Source organism: Sorex araneus, chromosome 3 (assembly GCF_027595985.1).
Source record: "Sorex araneus isolate mSorAra2 chromosome 3, mSorAra2.pri, whole genome shotgun sequence".
NCBI lineage: Eukaryota > Metazoa > Chordata > Mammalia > Eulipotyphla > Soricidae > Sorex > Sorex araneus.
In genome coordinates, this window is record NC_073304.1 from 27796795 (window position 1) to 27819410 (window position 22616).

At 41.8% G+C, this 22616-nt stretch overlaps 1 protein-coding gene across 3 annotated transcripts in view; it reads right to left on the reverse strand.

Annotated features, from left to right (window-relative positions):
• Positions 1 to 22616, reverse strand: part of PSEN1 (presenilin 1) — a 65405-nt gene that overhangs the window by 29848 nt on the left and 12941 nt on the right. For all 3 annotated transcript variants that reach the window (XM_055131336.1, XM_055131337.1, XM_055131338.1), the window contains exons 4-5: positions 4863 to 5119; positions 2346 to 2487 (exon numbers count right to left, since the gene is read on the reverse strand). In XM_055131336.1, the coding sequence (XP_054987311.1) occupies positions 2346 to 2487; positions 4863 to 5119 (399 nt within the window). The remainder of the gene's footprint in view (positions 1 to 2345; positions 2488 to 4862; positions 5120 to 22616) is intronic.

Here is a 22616-nt window from a genome sequence, read left to right on the forward strand (position 1 = left end):
AATAATAATAAATAAATAAATAAATAAAGGTCAGTCTTCTTATTGAAGGAAAGAGAGAAGTCCAAAAGAACCAGAAAGGAGCAGGGAATCACAGAAAGAAAACAGCTCAGGAAAGTCACGCTGAAAAGGCTGTCAAGAACTTATGTGCCCCAAGATGTGCAAGTGTGGCTATCACCCCGAATAAGGGGCATATAATCCAGTTTAAAACCACAAAATAAGTCTAATAAAGCACAAAAGTAGAACTAGGAGGCAAACCTAGGCAAACTCAGAGAAAACCTTCATGAAAAGAAATATGAAAATTAAATGAGATATGAGCATATTTGAACAGAAGACTTTACAGCATTTGCACTTGGCTGCCTAAGTGTTGATGAGTCTTTTTGTCTTTAATCTTCTCTATAACACTATGCAAATAGCTACTCTCAGGTCAATACTTCCACCCACTTAAACATTCAATACACACGCAAATATAATTTTAGAATCTGCAAACATTAAAAATATATCTAATTGTACTAGTACCGATACATGCAAACTAAGGGGGCTTTTTTTTTGTTTGTTTTGGACCACAGCAGTCTATGCTCAGGGCTTACTCTTGGCTCTGGGAGTCACTCCAGGCAGGCTTGTGGTACCATATGGGGTTTTGAGGATCAAATCTGGGTTGGCTACCTACAAGGCAAGTGCTTTTGCCCTCTGTACTATCTCTTAGCCCAAGATATTTTGTTTTGCATATAAAATCAGTAAAGCCTGAGAGATAATACAGCTGGTGTGTGCTTGCCTCGCACACAGCTGACCTGGGCTCCATCTCTGGCCACATAAATTAGGAATGGTAGCTGAGCAGAGTCAAAAGGAAGCCCTAAGCTCCGATAGTGAGCCCAAATCAGTAGGTTTAAAAAAAAAGAAAAATTCAGTGACGCTTGAGGTAAGAAAAACTGGGTCTTATTCACTAACAAGTTAAGTATAAACTGGTACTAAGATTTTGAAAACGGAATTTTGTACATCATGACAGCTAAAAATGATTTGTCCCAAATTCCTGCGTCCAGGATCTTATCGTAAGAAAATAATTGGAAAAACTGAAAAACTTTTTTTTTTTTTGCTTTTTGGGTCACACTCCGTGATGCTTAGGGGTTACTCCTGGCTCTGCACTCAGGAATTACCCTGGGCATTACTCAGGGGACCATATGGGATGCTGGGAATCGAACCCGGGTTGGCTGCATGCAAGGCAATCTCCCTACCCACTGTGCTATCGCTCCAGATCCAAAACTGAAAAACTTTATGCAGAACATTCATTATTGTTTTCCAACAGTTTAAAAAAACAGAAAATATCCAACAACAAAGAGTTTAGAAGAACACAACACATTCATTGAATCAAGTATGACACAACAGCCACCAGACATGTTTTCTAAGAATTCATAATGAAAAACTAAACAAAAATTAAAACCAGAAGACAAAAGAGTAGACCTCAATATTTGGAAAGTGACCAGAGAATACCCCAAAGGCTTATGGCTTGTAATGATTTGTTATTTTCTGAGGTATTAGTGTGAAACATGTGCAAGGTGGCTGAATTCTGAAATGAATCACTGGGTTAAAGAGTGAGGTCGGGGAGCAGAGCCTGAGATCAGGCCTTCATCATTTTTTATCTTATCCTTCATGCTTATTTCTTAAAGAAACAACAAGCACTGATGCAGAAGAAACAGTGGAAGAAGGGATGGCCAACAATTTAAAAGTAGGAATTAAGCTAGTTAGCACTGAGTTGAACACCACCATCTAAAGATGGCTGTGTTTTGTACTCCAATATGAAAATCTGAATTTAGTTAAGTATTATGGGAATAATCATATCCTACATATCCCATAATCATTTCTCCCATTCACAAATCATATTTGTGAATATGATACCACAAATCATATTTGTGAATGGGAGAAATCACAAAGGTCTTAGGATACATCCCTTCCAACTGTCGTAAATATATAACGCAAATCAAATGCTAAAATCATTTTGTTTGCTTTTTTCCTTCTGGCTTGTTTGAACCAGAAGCAAGCTTTCCCCCTTTCAATGTGTTTTAATCCTTGAGCCACACCAAGCTATGCTCAAGGACCTCTCCTGGCAGTGCTCAAGGGATCATATGTGGTGCCGGGGATCAAACTGACGTTGGCTACATGCAAGCACCTTATCCCATACTATCTCTCCAGCTCCTCCTCTATTTGAATTTGTAATAAAGTTACACAATGGGGTTGGGGTGACTAAAAATTTCTAGTATCTTCTGCTTTTCTAAAACAAGTAGGGTATGTGTGTCAGGAATACCCAATCAAAAGAATATGGTGGATAGCAAAGCCCTGTGTCACATGCTTACCTTATAGCACCTATATTTATATAGAACCACCAGGAGAATTGTCATGACAACAATGACACTGATCATGATAATAGCATTCAGAATTGAGTTCAGTGCTCGCTGGCCCACTGTCTCAGTGTCTTCCGTGAATGGGGTATATATTCTGCAATGAAACAAAACACAAAAACCCATGTAAGTATTAATGAAGATCCTAAAAAACATACTTCCTTCCTCCGGGAGTTCTGTCTCCTTCATTTAACTGATACTGTATATATGTTTTCCATGTCATCAATTACTTTTTGTTTTGGTTTTTGTGCTTTATCTAGCTGTGCTCAGGGACCACAATTAGCCCTTGGGGACCACATTTAGTGCTTGGGGAACAACACCACCAACATTTAGTGGTGTTATGGATCAGACCTGGGCTGAAGCGATAGCACAGCGGTTGGGCGTTCGCCTTTCACACGGTCGACCCGAGTTCGATTCCTCCAGCCCTCTCGGAGAGCCCAGCAAGCTACCGGGAGTATCGAGCCTGCGAGGCAGAGCCTGTCAAGCGACCCGTGAGTATTGGATATGCCAAAAACAGTAACAATAAGTCTCTCAATGAGAGAAGTTACTGGTGCCCGCTTGAACAAATCGATGAGCAATGGGATGACAGTCACAGTGACAGTGATGGATCAGACCTGGGCTGGCCATGTGCAAGGCAAGTGCCCTACCCTTGTACTGTCTCTCTGACCCTGGAGTCAAAACTTTTGACCTATGAAAGTAACTATATAGAGAGGTAGACTTGTAAATCAGACATTAGCTCCATCTAGTGGTTGCTTCCTTCACAGCATCAGTGATTTGTTAACCAGACTCTCAGTGATTTGTTAACCAGACTCTCGCATAAATACCTTGGCTACAAATAACCGTGTCATTTGCCTATAACTACAAATAACTGTGTCAACAGCTTATAACTATTCTTTCCTCTGTAAAGTGTTGCAACTAGAGTTGTCAAGATAATATCATATTCATCTCCCCCTGTTTCTTATTCACATATTAAACATTTTTATTCGAGGATCAGAAATCAGACTATTTCTGACCCACTCTTACAATATAAGGCAGCCATGGGCCTCAAACAAACAAACATAAAAAGAAAATACAATGCAGAGATAGCACAGGGGCTGCCAGGTAGTTTATATGAACTTGCCAGTTCCATCCTGTATATACATACAGCTTCCCAAGCTACGCTGGGTGCAGGCCTCCAGACCCACAAGCACAAGTGTGGCCAGGTAATTCCTGGCACTACAAGGCTCGAGCACTAATAAAACTCTGGGTTCTTGCACTGAATTGCAGTTCCAGCAGGCAAAGAATAACTGGAAGGAGGTCCTGGGCCTCATCTAGGAGGCTCAAAAAATTTTTTTAAACATGTTAGGGGCGAGAGATAGCACAGTAAGTAAGGTACTTGCCTTACCATCTTACATGGCCAATCCATGTAAGATCCCTGGTTTTCCATATGATCCCCTGAGCCTTGCTAGGAGTAATTCCTGAGCACAGAGCCAGGAGCAATCCTAAGCACAGAGCCAGGAGCAATGCTGAGCACAGAGCCAGGAGCAATCCTGAGCACTAAGTATAGCCCAAAATCCAAGCAAAACCAAAAAAGGGATCTTAATAGGGTCATAATCCATAGTTAAAGAAATTAGGGTCTAGAACAAATGTCAACACCTCTATTGCAAACCGCAACACCCATACGGAGAGACAGCAAAAAGGGAATGCCCTGCCACAGAGGCAGGGTGGTGTGGGGGGGTTGGGATGGGAGGGATACCAGGATCATTGGTGGTGGAGAATGGGCACTGGTGAAGGGATGGGTACTGGAACATTGTATGACTGAAACGTAAGCATGAAAGCTTATAAGTCTGTAACTGTACCCCACAGTGATTCACAAAAAAAAAAAAAAAAAAAAAAATTAGGGTCTAGAGGCTGCCACCTTGCATTAAATTTTCATCCCTTTCTTTTGAGAACTTATTATACACCTAACCCTGGAAACAAAGTGTTCCCATAGCATTGCAATATATAAGGACATCAGGCCTTAAATTATGCAAATAAATACAGCTGCATATTGTGAGCAGTGGGAAAGAACAAGTTGCAATAAAACGGAATAGCACAAAAGATCTAATTGCTATGAGAATCAGAGACGTTATCTTTGAAGCCAAGATGAGGAAGATAGGGAATTAATCCTCCAAAGTCAGCAAGGAAAGAACATTTGTAGCAGAAGAACAATCAGCCAATGTTCATACCCAACTCTTTGGCCACTCGAGTCCAAAAAAATTCAGTAACGAGTAATAATACACAGGAAATATAATTTTGTCAGTTTTATATTCTCTACCTAAAGCACCAAGTAATAAAAACCTTCCTTCTCTCAACCGCTCTTGGTTGTCAGAGAAGATGAACTCTCCAGTTTCCTTGCCCCTGTAGTAGAGGCCATCCAGCTGAAAAGGATACCAGGATATGTGTGAAGAAAAGAAAGAATGCCTTGAGAACGGCCAAACGCTCAATACGTACAGCTGTCCATCCTTCCGGGTATAAAAGCTGACAGATTTGATAGTAGCCACAACCACCACCATACAAAGAGTCACGGGGACAAAGAGCATGATCACATGCTTGGCGCCATATTTTAATGTCAGCTCCTCATCATCTTCTTCCTCTTGTTCCAATGCCTGCTGGCCACCACCCTGGGGTCGCCCATTAGAGACTGATTCAGGGTTGCTGCGCCTCCGCCTCTGCTGCTGTCTCTGCTCCTGCTGGTCCCTGCTGTCACCCTGAAAGGGAAGGAAACTGTTTCAGAAGAAAGTCAGGCTTTACAGAATTATCACCGCATTGTACATTAAAAACAGAAAACAATTAGATCTGGGATCAATTAACAATAGGCCCATCAGTAACTGAGTTCTAAAAAGCTGAGGTACGAAAGAACCAACTTACCAGAAAAGTACTGTTTTCAACTGCTGGTCCACTGGCATAAAAAGTTTGAAAACTACTTGCCCGATGAAACAGTTAACTGCTGGTCTTCAGACAGTACTTGGACAAGTGCCCATGACTGGTCTTCGGACAGTGATTGGACAGGTGTTAGCCCTCACATGCCCATAGGCTGAAACCACTGGTGAGGCTATTTACTATGGATCATGGAAGGAATACAGGTATCCCTGGTTTGGGTACAACGAAACTCCTTCTTTCAGGTCTGGCTTAAAAACTGCTATCTGCATAAAACTTTTATTTGCTACAGCTGCAAATAATCTCACTTTTTAAAAGATTCATGAGGAACTTTCGAACTGTGGATTTGGGTCAGTTATACAAGGAACTCTCTTCCCTCCCTTATTAAGATTTAAAGTACTGTAATGGCATATCAGAAATCTCTGTTAATGTCTTGCAATTGCACATTATGTTCCCAATTACCTAACAAAACATTCAATGGAAAAATCTATTTGGTCTCCCCCCTGCCCCACGGTTTTTGGGTCATACTCAATGGCATTCAGTTTTCACGTGGTGCTTGCTAGGACCAGAAGCCAGGGTTCCTACATGCAAAACACGCACTCCAGCCATCTGAGCTATCTCCCTGGCAATTCAGCTTAAAAATCTTTACAGGAGAAAAGCTGGGAGGATGTCTGCCTTCCATGAGGCCAACCTGGGTTCCACCCCTGGCATACCATATTATCCCCCAAGCACTGCCAGGAGTAACCAACAACCCCTGAGCATCAATGAGTGTGGCCCCAAAACAAAATCTTTACAGAGGGACAGAAAGATAGTACAGACATAAAGATATGCAAAGTAAAGCCTTGTACACAGCATTGGCTGTAGCCAAAACAATGATTCAAAACAATAAATCCCAGCACCATGATCCCACAAACTCCCCTAAAGTATGGCCCCTGAGCACAATGGAATACAGCCCCTCAAACAACAAAAAAATCAAAAAAACCATTTTTACAGAGAGCTGTCAATGCCCCTTCCCTAAGCATTCCCACCTGACCTGTAAAGAGTAAGGACTCGGGGTCGAAGAGATACTGCAGGGCTAAGGCACTAACTTGCCTTGCAGGTGGTCAATCCCAGTTCAGACCCCAGCAATGCTTACAGACCCTTGAGTGATGGCTTAACACAGAGTCAGGAGAAGCCTTTGAACACCACTGAATGTGACCGAAATACTCAAAACAAGCACATGTGTTAGTCCCTTAATAATACATACTTAAGGGACTAATACATACTTGAAGAATGACAAAGAAAATAAGAACTGTTGAATTTTTTTTTTTTTTTTTTGCTTTTTGGGTCACACCTGGCAATGCACAGGGGTTATTCCTGGCTTTATACTCAGGAATCACCCCTGGCATTCCTCAGAGGGCCATATGGGATGCTGGGAATCTAACCCGGGTCGGCCACATGCAAGGCAAAGCCCTACCCACTGTACTATTGCTCCAGCCCCAAGAACTGTTGAATTCTTAACTATTTAAACTAAATATTATTTTGTTACCTTTATTCTTATTCTGGAGTTTCTTCTCCTAGTCATCAAACTTAATTTCTTTTTAGCATCCCTCTCATGTCTAAAATTTAGGTTTTGTAAAGGGTAAAGTAAGTCCCAAGAACAGTAACAATATCAATAAAAAATAAGAACTATAGTAAAATAGCATGCACTTCTCTGACAATGAAATAGAAAGGAGATGAACACAGACTGCTAGTGCTGCTGGTTAAACAATCAGTTTGGAAATAAAAGGGTTTGCTTAGGAATATTATGTGAGAAGACACAACTCTTCGTTTTGTTTTGGGACCACACCTGGGAATGGGATGCTGGAGATCAAACCCAGGTTGATCATGCACCACCCAAGTGCTCTACCCACTATACTATGGCTCCAGCCAAGACACAACTTTTTTGTTTGTTTGTTTTTTTCAAGACACAACTCAACTCTTATACCTCACCTTTACTATAGCACACAACAAAGTATTCCTACAGATTATTATTCATTAAAATACATGATAGAGGCTGGAGTGATAATACAGCGGGTAGGGCATCTGCCTTGGTTCGATCCTTGACATACCATATCATCCCTGAGCACTGCCAAGGGTAATTCCTGAATGTAGAAACAAGAATAAACCCTCATCATCACTGGATGTGACACCCCTCCAAAAAACCCCCAAAATTAAACAAAAAAAGAAACACATGACACACTGCGCCAGAGAAGTAGTATAGTGGATAAAGTGTTTGCCTTGCATGTAGCTGACCCAGGTTCAATCGTCAGCATCTCATATGGCCTCCCAAGCCTGCCAGGAGTGATTCCTGAATGCACAGCCAGAAAAACCCACTAGCACCACTGGGTGTGGCCCAAAACCAAAACATAAAAATACATGACAAACTTTTAGATTAAAATGTATCAAGGCTATGATAAGATGCTTTACATTTAATTCTCACAGCTGCTCAATCACCACTTTACAGGCGAGGGAAATGCTACCACTAGCAAATGTGGGTAAGGGTTTCAACCCAGAGCTACCGTAGAAACTGTAGAAACCAGTCTTTGTCTGGGGTGGGGATGGACACTGAATCCAGGGTCTCACATATGCAAGGCCAAAACTCTCCACTGAGCATTTTCTACAGACCAGGGAGATACCTGAAGGGACTACCATTTATGCTTTGCATGCAGAGCCCACAGTTCTGTACCTGGAACTGAACCACACAGCTCTTTGGAAACCACTGGATGTGGCTTATAAAGAAACAAACAAAAATCTTCTATATTCCAAATGCTCGGCAGTGGCAATAATGAAACCAGTGAGGTCTAGAGCCTACCCTTAAGAACTCCTTCAGTTAGGGTTCCCCTGACACACACCCAGCAGTGCTGGGGGTTACTTGTAGCTGATTACTGGGGTATTACTCCTGACAATGCTTGGGGGACCATGTGTTGTTGGTGATAGAACGTGGGCCTCCAGCATGCAAAACACGTCCACAGGCCTCCAAGCCAAGTTTTAATATAGGAGAAGCATTACATAAAAGATACAAATAAGTTACTGCTGACTGATTCAATGAGATCAAGAAGGGCAATACAGTGTAGAGGAGATGATTCCTGAATGGCCCTGTGAGAGTGAGTGGACTGATTCCAGGCGGAGATCTTCCACGAGGCACAGACACCAATGCAGACAACTGTGAGTCTGGCTGAAGCAGCTGCACTACAAGGTTTGTCAGGGCTGCAGGCAGGGAAAGATTAGGATAAGTTGTAAAAATCACCATGGGCAAGAGAGAGTTCAAGGACATACACTGCCTGCTTTGCATGCAGGAGGCCAGGTTCAATTCCTGGCAGTTGGTCCCCCAAGTACAGCCCGGAGTGACCCTGACAACCAAGCTGGGAGTAGTCCCAGAGCACTACTGGGTGAGGCTCCAAAACAAACAAAACACAATGAAAAGGACTTTGCAACATTGAGGACTTCAGACTTAGTCCTGTAGGCAATACACAGTGATAAAAATGACTTTAAGGCTGGGGAAATGACATGCGTAAATGATTATGCTTCAGAGTTAAGAAACCCAACTGAAAAACACAAGAAAGAAACCCGAGAGGGCAGAGAGTGCAGGGTTAAGACAACTTGTCTTAATAAGGCTGACCCCGGTTCAGGTCCCCAGCAACACAGAGTTCCCCACAACCTGAAGCACCTAGTTCACTGCCTGGGATGGCACCAGCTGCTCCTCTGCCCCTCAAACCTGTCTTCTGAGTGGTGAGGAAAAATAGAAGGCATATTAGAAAGATGGAAGGCCCAGAGAGAGAATACAATGATTAAGGTGCTTGCCTTGTATGTGGCTGACCCTGGTTCAATCCCTGGTACCACCTATGGTCCTCCAAACACCCTCAGGAGTAAACTATAAGATCAGAGCCAAGAGGAACCCCTGAGCACTGTCAGGTGTGGCTCCCCAAACCAAACGTCCTCCTCTCAACCACCACCACCACCACCAACAAAAAAGATATTTCTGAAGTGAAACTCATAGGGCTTTGTGGCAAATTCCATGGGTCAAATATGACTGTAGGCTTTTACATAAGGCCCTAGGAGGGTGGTGATCAGACTTTGATAGGAAACATAAAAAGATAAAAAAAAAAAACCACATAAAAACACAAAAATAGGAAACATAAAAAGTAGGTGAGGGGGGCTGGAGCAATAGCACAGCAGGTAGGGCATTTGCCTTGCACGCAGCCGACCTGGGTACGATTCCCAGCATCCCATATGGTCCCCTGAGCTCGGCCAGGGGTAATACCTGAGTGCAGAACCAGGAGTGACCCCTGTGCATTGCCGGGTGTGACCCAAAAAGCAAAAAAAAAAAAAAAAAAAAAAAGTAGATGAGGGGCTGGAGTCATAGCACAGCGGGTAGGGTGTTTGCCTTGCATGCGGCTGACCCAGATTTGATTCCCAGCATCCCATATGGTCCCCCAAGCACCGCCAGGAGTAATTCCTGAGTGCAGTGCCAGGAGTAACCCCTGAGCATCGCCGGGTGTGACCCAAAAAGAAAAAAAAAAAAAAAAAAGAGTGAAGTGCTAGCAGTCAAACAGGGCAGGCAGTTAGTTGCAGTAAGAATTTCACGCTCAGGCAGGAGAGACAGCTCAAAGGGGTTGTGCATATGTGTTGCATGCAGGAGGCTCAGGTTAGATTTTCAACGCTACATGGTTTCTTGAGCACAACTGTAAGTGACCTATAAATCACTAGGAGTATTCCCTGGGCTTTGTCAGGTAACGCCCAAAGGAGCGGGGAGAAATTCAAGTCTGGATTAGAAAAAAAGGTAGTAATATATGTCTAAAGCAATGGAAATGAATGAGTTCTCAAGAAGACAGTATAGATGGAAACTAGCAACATCAGACTCATTGATATTAATTAATAGATAAGAAAGGGGCTGGACAAATGGTCCAGCCTTTTTGGAAAACAATATGGATGTTTCTCAAACTAGAACTAAGCTCCCATTTGACCTAGTAATACAACTTCTGTGAATATATTCTGGGGGCCAAAAACCACACAGCAGAAACACCATCTGCATTCCTATGTTCATTGCAGCACTATTTACCATAGCTAGAATCTGGAAACAACCTGAGTGCCCAAGAACAGACAAATGGATAAAGAAACTATGGCACATCTACATAATGGAATACTACGCAGCTGTCAGGAAAAATGAAGTCATGAAATTTGCCACAGCCAAGGGAAATAGGGGTTAGGAGGACTGGCCAATGGTTGGAACTAACAACAGGTGTGCATGGGGACGAGGGTAGGTAAGACAGAGAAGAGACCAGTATGATAATAATAGCTGGGAATGATCACCCTGGACAAGATCTGAGGGTTAAAAGTAGATAAGTAGATAATTCTTGATAACCTTTCTTGATAACCAATTCTTGATATTCTTGATAATCAATATTGCAAACTACAATGCCCAAAAGAAGAGGGGTGGGGAGAGAGAGAAGAGAGACAAGAGGACGAGAGAGAGGAGAGGGGGGAGGGAGTGAGAGAGAGAGAGAAGAAAAGCAAAAGCACCTGCCATAGAGGCAGGCGGGGGGTGGGGGTGGGGGGTGATGGGAGGGAACCCGGGGAAACTGGTGGTGGGAAATGTACACCGGTGGAGGGATGGATGTTGAAATACTGTATGACTGAAATCCAATCATAAACAGCTTTGTAATGGTCTATCTCACAGTGATTCAATTAAAAAGTTTTTTTTAAAAAAAGAGGGGGTTGGGATAGTACGGGGGGCAGGGCACTGCCTTGAAACAGACAACATGGGTTCAATCCCTGGCACTCCATATAGTCCTTTGAGCCCCATCAGGAGTGATCCCTGAGCAGAGCCAAAAGTAAGCCCTGAGCACCTCTGGGTGTGATCCAAAGCCACACAAACAAAACAGTTAATTATAGAGGAAATATGTAAAAGAGAAGCAGCAACCAAGGAAGTATAAATAATCCCTAAAATTAAACAGCTAGTAATATAAGAAAAATCAGCAAAAGAGATCATGAGAATGGGGGTGAGGGGGCGGGGAATTCAGAAATTAGCATTATCGCTAAAATCAAAGGAAAAGCACTTATCAAAGAAGTTTAGGATGGAAATTAATGTCACATATTTGAAGGTCAACACAATGTTAACAAAACCAAATAGTGGAGAGAGAAGTCAGATCATAAACGATTAGATATTGCAGAACAAAGGGGAGCTGAGACATAAAAGGCAGTCATTCCTGGGTTGGAGAAACAGTACTGGGTTACATAAGGCACGTGACCTGGTTTGAATCCCTGGCACCACCTACAGTACACTGAGCACTGCCAGCGGTTAACTCCTGAACACAGGACCAGGAACAGCCCCTGAACACTGCCAGGTGAAGCTCAAAACGCTCCTCCTTACTCCACCAAAAAAGGCAGTCATCCTGGGGCGAGAAAGACAGCTCAATGGGCTGCAGTACAGATTTTCGTACAGAAGCCCCAAGCTTGATTCCCAGCACTGCATGGGCCCTAAGTACTGCAAGAGGTCAGGGTGAGGGGAAGGGAAGGAAACAATCATTCTTGGAAGCAAAAGATAATGTATCAACAGATGGAATTTAAAGTTGTAAAAGTTATTTTAGGGACGGGGAGACTGGTCAGTAGGCTGGAGAGCACTTAGTATGCTGGAGGCCTGGGCTTGATTCCAGGCGCAGATTAGTCCCAGAAGTACCACTGGGCGTGGCCTCCCAAGCAAAACTAAACAAGCAATTTTATGGCTATTAAATAAGGAATTGAGCTTATTCATTAGGTCAAAGTATGGAGTTAGACTTAGAGGAAGAGATTTTGAGATACTCAACAAAGACATGGTAATAAATATAATCGGGTAGGCGATGGAGGGAGAGAAACAAAAGAGAAGAGTTACAGCAACATTGGCCTCCTTCTACTCCAACCCCGTTCAGTCCGGAAGTTAGGAAGTAGCTTTTTGACCTCATGAGGAAACATTTATGAAGACTTAAACCCGATGAGGAATGGAAAAAAAACTATGCCAAAGCACAGAAGGTAGAAATAAATATAGAACTCATCAAGAAAGAATGTTTGCTCAGCCGAGTCACTAGAGTGGCTAAAGTACAGAAACAGTAAGAAACGGTTATGAGGAAAACGGGGTGGGGAAGACAGGAATATGATGCAACAGACAGCTAAGGGACGGGAGAACTGAAGGAGTTTTACTCCTAATATTTAAGAAGGAAGTAACTAAGTCACACAATAAGAATGTTTCCGTCAAACGTTCTGCAATAGAATTATGAACAACTTGATGAGCTGATTTATTTATTTTGGAGGGGAGGGCCACACTCGGTGGTGCTCAGGGCTCACTCCTGGCTCTAAACTCTGGGACTAGTCCTGGTGGGCTCGGGGACCATATGGGGTGCCTAGGACTGAACCCGAGTCGGCCATGTGCAAGGCAAATGCCCTGGCTTCTGTACTCTTGTCTTTGCTTCACTCTGAAACACAATTGTTATTTTTATATAGTATTGGTAGCTAACAAAGCACTCTTACTTTTTTTTTTCTTTTTGGGTCACACCCGGCGATGCACGGGGTTATTCCTGGCTCTGCACTCAGGAATTACTCCTGGAGGTGCTCAGGGGACCATATGAGATGCTGGGAATCGAACCCGGGTCGGCCGTGTGCAAGGCAAACGCCCTACCCGCTGTGCTATCGCTCCAGCCCCGCACTCTTACTTTTTTATTCTTACTATAAACTGGAGAAATTTTGACAAACACTGAAGTAAAATTGTCTAAACTCTAGGAGCCAGAAAAAGCAGAGACAAGAATTAAATATAAAGGGCCGGAGCAATGAGCAAAAACACAGTGGATAGGGCATCTGCTTTGCAAGAGGCCAACCTGGGTTAGATCCCTAGCATCCCATATGACCAGCTGAGCACTGCCAGGAGTAGTTCCTGAGCACAGAGCCAGAAGTAACTAACCCCTGAACATCACCAGGTGTAACCCAAAAAGCAAAAAAAAAAAAAAAAAAATTCCATAATCTTGGGTTAGAGTCAGCATAGTGGGTAAGGGAGGTAAGGTGCTTACTCTGCCCTTGGCTCTCTCAGGTGGGCTCAATCCTGGCATCCCAGGTGGACCCCTGAGGGTTACTCTAGGAGTGAACACTTTGCACAAAGTCAAGAGTAAGCCCTGAGCTTTGCCAAAGGTATCCTCCCCTCACGCAAAATAAACATCAATTTAATAATTTCCCTCCAAATCCTGTATTCTTTCTAGAGCACCACAGCTTTTCTATGAGGTTGCACAAGCAGTCTCACTAGTAGGTCTAACAAGAAAGAGATAATATCTAACACGGCACTAGACTGGAAGTTCTGGTTTGTAACAATCATTAGCTGACCCCACCCTGCCCCACCTCTGAACCTGATAATGCCATGCTGAAGTCCTGTTTCTCTTACATACATGTAGGAAAGAATTTTTTAAAATAATTTATGTATAATGTCTCTTAACATAAAAATTTAACATAATTCTAAAGTCTATGAGTATAAATCAAAAAGTAAATGCCCTCCTGAAATGACATCCTCAAACTATAGTTTCCTAATCTCTCAGGTTACCAATCACTGTTCTCTGTATATCCCTTCAAAGTCTGTGTATGTACATTTTAGGAAATACAAATATATAAACACACACACGCACACACACACTTTTCTTACAAATGGCAGCACAATAAATACAGTTTATTATGCCATTACAATAAATACAGTAAATTGCTTAACCATTATCGGATTTTTTAAAATTTATTTTATTTGGGGGCTATACACAGCTATACACAGGGTTAATTCCTGACTCTGCACAGCAGTCATTACTGGTAGGGTTCAGGGGACCATATGTGGTGTCAGGAATTAAACCAGGCTGGCCACATGCAAGGCAGTGCCATACAAAGTGTATCACTATCAATGACCTAAAAACTTAATTCTTGTAAACACCTGAACTTCTAATGTTCTACAACACACATAGTCATAATGAAAGCTCATACTGTGCTTTTAACAAAAAATGTCATAAATTGGGGGGCTGGAGTGATAGCACAGCGGGTAGGGCGTTTGCCTTGCACGCGGCCGACCCGGGTTCGATTCCCAGCATCCCATATGGTCCCCTGAGCACCGCCAGGGGTAATTCCTGAGTGCAGAACCAGGAGTGACCCTTGTGCATCGCCAGGTGTGACCCAAAAAGCAAAAAAAAAAAAAAAAAAAAATGTCATAAATATATTCCTATACGAGTAAAGAGAGGCTGCTAAAATCTCAGGGCTAGAACGAATGGAGACGTTACTGAGACCGCTTAAGAAAATTGACGATCAATGGAATGATGATGACGACGATGATGATGATATATTCCCATGTAACAACATAATCAAGTTATAACATATGCCACAGTATATATTTACTTATTTAAAATGACTAAGAAAAATGTCAATTTTACAAGCTTTCCTGAGTACTGTTTAGATTTCTAGGACTAGAAATGTAAGGCTAAACCTATATACTATAGGAAAAGTTGTTTAAGTGAAGAATCAAGAAATTATGTGGAAAAATCTGAAAATATTTATCTTGCTGAGGGCATATTCCTGGCTCTGTGCTCAGGGATCAGGGATCAGTCCTATGGTGTTCAGAAGACTATATGATGCTGGGAATATCAAACCATGGTTGGTCACATGCAAGGCAAGCATCTTAAACCCTGTACTATTTCTCAAGTTCCTTAAAATATTTATTAACCATAGACAATATGTTTCCAACAGCATAGAGAATTTCATTCAATACTTGGAAAAGCTCAAATTTAGAGTCCTTTTTTTGTTTTGTTTTTGAGCCACACACGGTGGTGCTCAGGGCTTATTCCTGCCTCTGGCTCAGTGATCACTCCTGGCAGGCTCTGGGAACCTTTTAGGATGTCAGAGATCAAACCCAGATCAGCAGCATGCAAGGCCAAGACCTTACCTGCTACTATCTCTGGCTCCCGAGATAAAGAGTCTTAATTATTACATTAATATCAAAACAGGCTATAATTTCCCTGTACCATTCACTTAACTGGTCAGTGATATTTAGTATTTATGGGGCTGATGTTCTAGGCTTGAACCCAAATTTAACAAACTGTTAATATTAAGATCTTTGCCAAAGATTTCTGGCTTCCCCTTCATTGCAAAAGGAAGTATGTGGCTCTGGAGGTCATCAACATTTTTGAGTTTTTTTCTCTTTACTCTGATCAGCTGGGAAAACAAATCAGTTACTATGAACAACTTAATAACACTATCAAAGGCTGACCGGGATTATAGATACTAGATTAGGTTTAAATTTAGATCACTCTTTTACTTTTTCTCAATGTCTCAAGCATTTAACCATTTTAAATAGCTTAAAGGATTGTTTTCTGTTTAATTTTATAGGTTTTCTCACACTTTTAGAAAGTGATACACCATCTTGAGATTAATAATGACAGTCTGGATTTGCTAACAATAATAAAGCTATTTGCATTTAATGTCTTTGAATTCAGGAAAGATACTACAGGTGATTCATTTCCAAAAACCAGTCACATTTTAATGTTGTAGATCTAGCAAAGGAAAGCAATGGACTTACATAAATACTTGTCAGCAATTGCTTTATATAGAAAACATTACTGAGCTTTCCAAGCAGTTTACTTTAAGGCTTCTTTGTTAGTTAACAAATGGCTTTCTATTTTCAGTGGAAAGAGTCTGCTAAGAGCCTGAAGAGATAGCTCATCAATGAGAAGAGAGATGCTTGCAAGCAGGAAGCCAGGTTTAGTATCTCAATACAAAGTTGGGAGTAGCCTTCAACATGCCTGGTGTAGTTGCTGACATTTTATTTCCTTTAAGGACTAGAAAATTTGGGTCAAAATAAATCAGTATGAAATTAAAAAAAAATTCTGGTATTCAATTTAGAAATGTAGTAATTTGGGAGAGCTGGAGAGACAATATAGGAATAAATGCACTTGCACTGCATGTATCTGACCCCTGGCAGTACACATGCCCTCCTCAGAATGGACTAGGATAGTCCTGGGTGGCCTGAGTAGCCACCAGCACTGCAAGACCCAAGCAGGCCTTTCACAGAATCACTGGCCTGGCTGGCCCAAGAATTCTAGGAGGGTCCCTGGCCCTCCTGAAGCACCGCTTGGGAAATCCTCTAGTCCCCAAAAGTTAGAAATGGAACCATTTCTCTGTTACTTTCTCTTTATTTCTTTACTCAAATAAAATGGTTCTAAGTCTTACACCAGACACCTTGGTAAGAAACGGAAACTGATCAGAAAGACGAATTATTTGGGGGCTGAAAAGATACTAAAGCAGGTAAGGTGCTTGCCTTTCATGTGGCTGATCAGGCTGATCCTAGGCACTGCACATGGTCGCTCAAACACTGCCAGGAGTGATTTCTGAATTCTGAGCAACGCTGGGTGTGGCCCAAAAGCAAAGACTAACAAAGAAAGGCAAATTTTCTGGCACATCTCAGACCTACAAAATTAGGGGCTTTGGAGTGGGTTATATTAACAATTCTACCAGGAAATACCAATGCATACTGACAACTGAAAAGCAGTACTCTGATATACATTCCATAGGCTAAATTTAAAATGCAAACTAATTTTGGACTTAATAACTTTCTCAGAATGTGCCTTTCCCTACTTGGGTTAAAAAACAATGACATTCTAGACTAGGAATATATAGCTCAGTGATAGAGCACATGCTTTGCACGTATGAAGCCCTAAGTTTGAGTCCCAGAACCGGGAAAAGCAAAATTAAAAATACCAACATTCTTCCTATCTTTAAAAAAGCATAAAGGGGCCAGGAATGCATGCATGAGATCTTGGTTTGAAACCTAGCAACACACAAAATGAAAAAAGATCCCATTTAGTTCACAAACGATGTCTAACAGAGTCAGTGAGATAGTACAGTGGGCAGGGCACTTGCCTTGCCACAGCTGACTAGGTTCGATCCCTGGCACCAAGTATGGTCCTCCAAGGCTGCCAGGAGTGATCCTGAGCACAGAGGCAGAAAGTAAGCCCTGAGCACTGCTGGGTATGAACCTAAAACCCAAAAAAAAAATTTTTTTTAAAGTACATTATATAAAATGCACAATTTTGTTTGATTAGGATTTCGTTTAGTGTAGGATAACTATATAAAAGAAACAAAAAACTTATAAAAATATTCTTGAAAAATACAGTATGTACACAATAAGACAAGATCTTAAAAGTTTAATACAATTAGGTACTGCATATAAACTATTATGACAAACTTTTCTATATATGTCTAAAATATTGCTAAGAAAGTCTGTGTTTAAAAGACACTTTTTTTTTTCCTTTTGAGTCACACCCAGGAAGGCTTGGGTTACTCCTGGCTCTGCACTCAGGAATTACTCCTGGTGATGCTTGGGGGACCATATGATTTGCTGGGGATTGAATCCAGGTCGGCCGCCTGCAAGGCAAATGCCCTACCCGCTGTATCGCTCCAGCCCTTAAAACACACTAATTTTCTGTTCTCTAGGATTTCTTTTTTTTTGAATCACCATGAGATAGTTACAAAGCTTTCATGATTGAGTTTTAGTCATACAACGACAGACCACCCACTCCCTCACCAGTTGTGCATTTCCCAACACCAATATCCCCAGTATCCCTCCAGCCATCCCAACCCCACCCCACCTCCTGCCTCTGTGGCAGGCACCTTCCTGCTTACTCTCTCTCTACTTATGAGCATCACAGTTTGCAATACAGATACTGAGAGGCCATCATATTTTAACCTTTGCCTACTTTCAGCACACATCTCCCATCCTGAGCAATCCCTCCAAACATCATTGACTTAGTGGTCCCTTCTCTATCCCAACTGCCTTCTCCCCCAACTCATGAGGCAGGTTTACAAACTGTGGAGCAATCCTCCTGGCCCTTGTCTCTACTGTCCTTGGGTGTTAGTCTCATATTATGTTATTTTATATTCTTGGAATGTTTTTGTTTTGTTTTTTTCTTAAATACCCTGAGTGAGAGAGAGAGAGAGTTCTACTTCTCTAGTTGTCTAGTTCTCCCTCTCAGAGAACCTGGCAAGCTACTGAGAGTATTCTACCCACACAGCAGAGCCTGACAAGCTCCCCGTGGCGTATTCGATATGCCAAAAAAAGTAACAATAATGGGTCTCATTCCCCTGACCCTGAGTCTCCAATGAGTCTCCAATGAGGCACTGTTGGGAAGGACGAGTAAAGAGAGGCTGCGAAAATCTCAGGGCTAGGACAAATGGAGATGTTACTGGCTCCCGCTTGAGCAAATCGATGACCAACAGGATGACAGTGACAGTGATACAGTGATACCATGCAGTAGTGCTCAGGGGTATAACAGCTCTGCTCAGGGAACCATGTGATAGGGATCATATCCTGCAGGTAAAGCATGTGCTTAGCCTATTGAACTATCTCTAGTCCTCTCTAACTGAACACCAAACTTGAAATCCCAGAGACAGCAGAGTAGATAGGGCTTTTGCCTTGTATATGGCTGACCGCGGACCTGGCACTGTATATGGTCCCCCAAGCACTGCCAGGAGTAATCCCTGAGCAGAAAGCCAGAAGTAAGCCCTGTGCAACTCTGGGTATAGCCCCAAAATGAGAAAACAAAGAAACCCTCCAAATCCCTTTGCTATAAATGAGATTCAGAGAAGCCTACAAAAGGGAAAAGTTTTTTCTGGGCTTTACATTTGCTAAGAAAGTCAAGGGTAACATTTGACCTTTAAGAGGAGGAAAATGCTCTAAATCTTATCCTCTACTTAAACACTAACATCATAGCATTTGTAACACTATTTGAAGTTATACAAAAAAACTCATTTAACTGAGTAGACTTGGCTAATCAGGTCCAAAATAATTTCAATGTCATTCTATTTCTAATAGGGTAATCAACTGATTCTATTTTCTCAGAGCTGACTGTCCCAGTTTTAAAACCAAAGGTCTTAAGACAGAGGAAATAGCTCAACCAGCTGGTGTACACACTCTGCTCCAAATTCCCAGGCAACACATGGTTCCCAGAGCACTTAGCCATGAGTGGCCTCTTAACACTACTCAGTGTGGTCATTCCCCTCCCCCAACAACTTGCAGGGCCTTCTCAATGTAGGGCACACCAAAACAATTAGCCAGACACTGATAAAGCACAGCTAGTTAAATGAGAAGTTTAAATTTATACCTAAGTTTAAGATACAAAAATGAGGCTTTATGAAATTAAGTAAAATAAATGAAACTTAAAACAGCTGCTTTAAATTATAACTGGATCAAACAATTTGTTTCCTCTGAGGGTTTTATAAGTCATAACTCAGTCATTATCCTTAAGGCCAACTCATCAGTGGTAGCTGTTAGTATCTGGTTACCCTCTTATATCTTTCCCATACTAAAAGAACTGTCTTGTGCTATGAATTAAGATTACAGATGCTCCTACACCTGGAGTTTAACACTGAGAAGAAAGAAAGAGAAGATGATCTTCTTTTTTAGGGGAGAGTGTCAGTCATCCCCAGAGATGCTCTGGGCATTTCTTGAGGGGACATGTAGTGCTGGAGCAAATTGAGAGAGACAATATGGGGGTTAAGGTTACAGAACCAGCTGTGGCCACTCTCTTCCTTGTCCCCCCTAAAAATAACAGGGTTTCATGCATTCAAAGCATGCACTCCATCCCTCTGAGTTATCTCCATGGCCAGAGGTCCACTTTTTTACAGACCTATTCTTAAATATGCAAAAAAGTTATTCACTCTTTATCCAATACAAAAAAATTTTTTTAATTGTTTCTTTTCTTTTATAATAGTGTAAAACAATATGCATGTAAACTCTAGAAGACACGTTCACATAGTATTACTATCACTCAAAGCAAGAGAAAACAAAATAAAAAGTTTACTTATGGGCTCAAAAATGCAAGGCCCAAAACTACATACCTGTGCCCATACTTAGGTGCACTGAAGGCCTGTGCCCAGCACATGTTCAGTATGTTCTCTTTTCTGAGAGCATGAAAAGATTCAAACTTTCCACATCTCTAATTTTCCTCCTTATTCCTCTCTAACTAGCTATTGAGCAAATAAAGGAAAAAACCTGACAAAATTTGTTTGCTTGCTTCTGGGCCACACCCTGCGCTGCTCAGGACTTATTCCTGGCTCTGCGCTCAGAAATCACTGCTGGCAATGCTCAGGGGACCATATGGGGTGCCAGGGATTGAACCTGGGTCAGCTTTGTGCAAGATAAATGTACTATCTCTCCAGCCTCAAGATAAGATTTTTTTATGCCTGCCTGTAAGGGTTGGTCTTGGAGTACCTGTATTTAACAAATCCACTCTCCAAAAGCAGAATTACAAAAGCTGCTTTATAAATCCATAAAAAGTGATCTTCCAATTTAAATCTGGATCAATTCCCATGATTTCATAAGCATATATATATATCATCTACTTATAAAATGGCTTCTTTATAACCAAAAAAAAAAAAAAACTTGCTTCACAGTGTCTTCCCTCATTTCGATTTTTTTTAAATCATACTAGTACAAAGTGAATATATAAACTTTGTATTGTTCTTCCCCAGAATTTTCTCCATACAGTGTCTCTCCTTTCAGTATTATAATATTTTTCTGGGGTTAAAAAAAAAAAAGCTGTAATTGGAATAATACTGGAGAAATTTTGGAATCAGAAAGCATTTAAAGTTCTAAGTCTGTTGAGGTCAAGGACACCGGCCCACTAGTAAAGCACTTAATTTGCCTTGCATGTATGAGACCCTGGACTCAGTCCCTAATACCACAGACAGACAGACTAACACACACAGAGAAATTAAATCAAGCTTAGGCAAGCACTTATGCTGCAAAGTGGTATAATATTTATTCCATGGTAACAGATACATGCCACTTTATGCAGAAGATCTTTGTAAGTTATCAACAGCATCTTTAAGAAGATGTATTGGCTTACCTGATTCATATTATCAATAGAAGAGTCAAAATTAAACAATTAGGCCTGATATTCTAGATAATGATGCCCTACCCTATTAGGTCTAGAAGGTACACCAAGAACATCAGCAATTGCTGGAACTATAGCATGGACATATTTAATCATCAATAAAAATCCTGTGTCAACTCCACCTCCTTCACAATATCATTTGTTTCGATTTATCAGTTACTGAGGTGTTTTTAAAAAAAAAAAAAAAGGCAAAAAATGGGGCCAGAGAGGTAGCTCAAAATCAATAGGGGAAACAGATAAACATGACCAAATGAAGAGATAGTACCTTAAGAAGTACTTGATGTGGGGCTCGAGAGACAAAACAGTGGGCAGGACACTTGGCTTGCATGCGGCCGACCTCGGTTCAATTGCCAGCACCCCATATGGTCTCCTGAGCACCACCAGGAATGATCCCTGAGTGCAGAGCCAGAAGTAACCCCTAAATACTGCTGGGTGTGCACCCAAAACAAAACAAAAAGGAAATACTGCGTTTTATATGCACAATCAAAACATGGGAGGGTCCGGGACTTGGGTGGCAGGGAAGGGAGAGACCTCATGACATGGCCCTCTTATGAAGCCTCTTAAGTGACGAAGCTGAATATGGAAGGGGTCATCTGAGAAAAAAATGGAGGAAATAGAGTCCCAGAAGCAGAACTGTAAGGGAGCAGATGTTAACAGGTAATAAAGAGATAGAGGAAGTGCTCACAGACTTGATTTTATTTCATGAGATGTTTTAGAAGGTCTGGACAAAAGACATATAACTATTTGGGGCCAGAAAGATAAAACTAAGGGCTAAGGCACTTGCCTTGCATGTGGTCAACTCTGGGTGAATTCCCTGGCACTGCGTATGGCTGTCCAAACACCAGCTACAGTAATCCCTGAGTGCAGGGCCAGGAGTAGCCCCTGGGTACCCTTGCACGTGGCCTAAAAGTATATAAATTTGGAACTTGCTAGTTCTAAGATATTTTGTTTAAAGAGATGTTAGTCAGAAAATATAATAGGAGAGAGCCCGGAGGATGGCTCAGAGGCTTGAAGTACTAGCCCAGCAAGCCCATTAGTTCAAAACCTGGCGCGGCAGCTGCATGTGCTGGGGCCACCTTGAGAGTACCCCAACTGCGTGCTTCCCGGTGAGGGAGGAAACAAAGTTAAAACTGGAGCTGTTCCAGGTAAGGCCAGAACCCAGAGACCTAAATCTGCAGACCCAACTCTTAACAGTCTAAAGTGTGGCATTCAGACTTTAAGCTTCTGAAGCCAAAGAGCTTCACTATCTGCCCACTTCTAACTTCTCAAAAAGCTATTATCAAGGAAGAGCAAAAAAGGCAAATCAAGCTGCTGATATATCATAGAGGGTGTACCAGAAAAACAGGCTTTTTGGGAACCTCAACAGGGGTCTAAG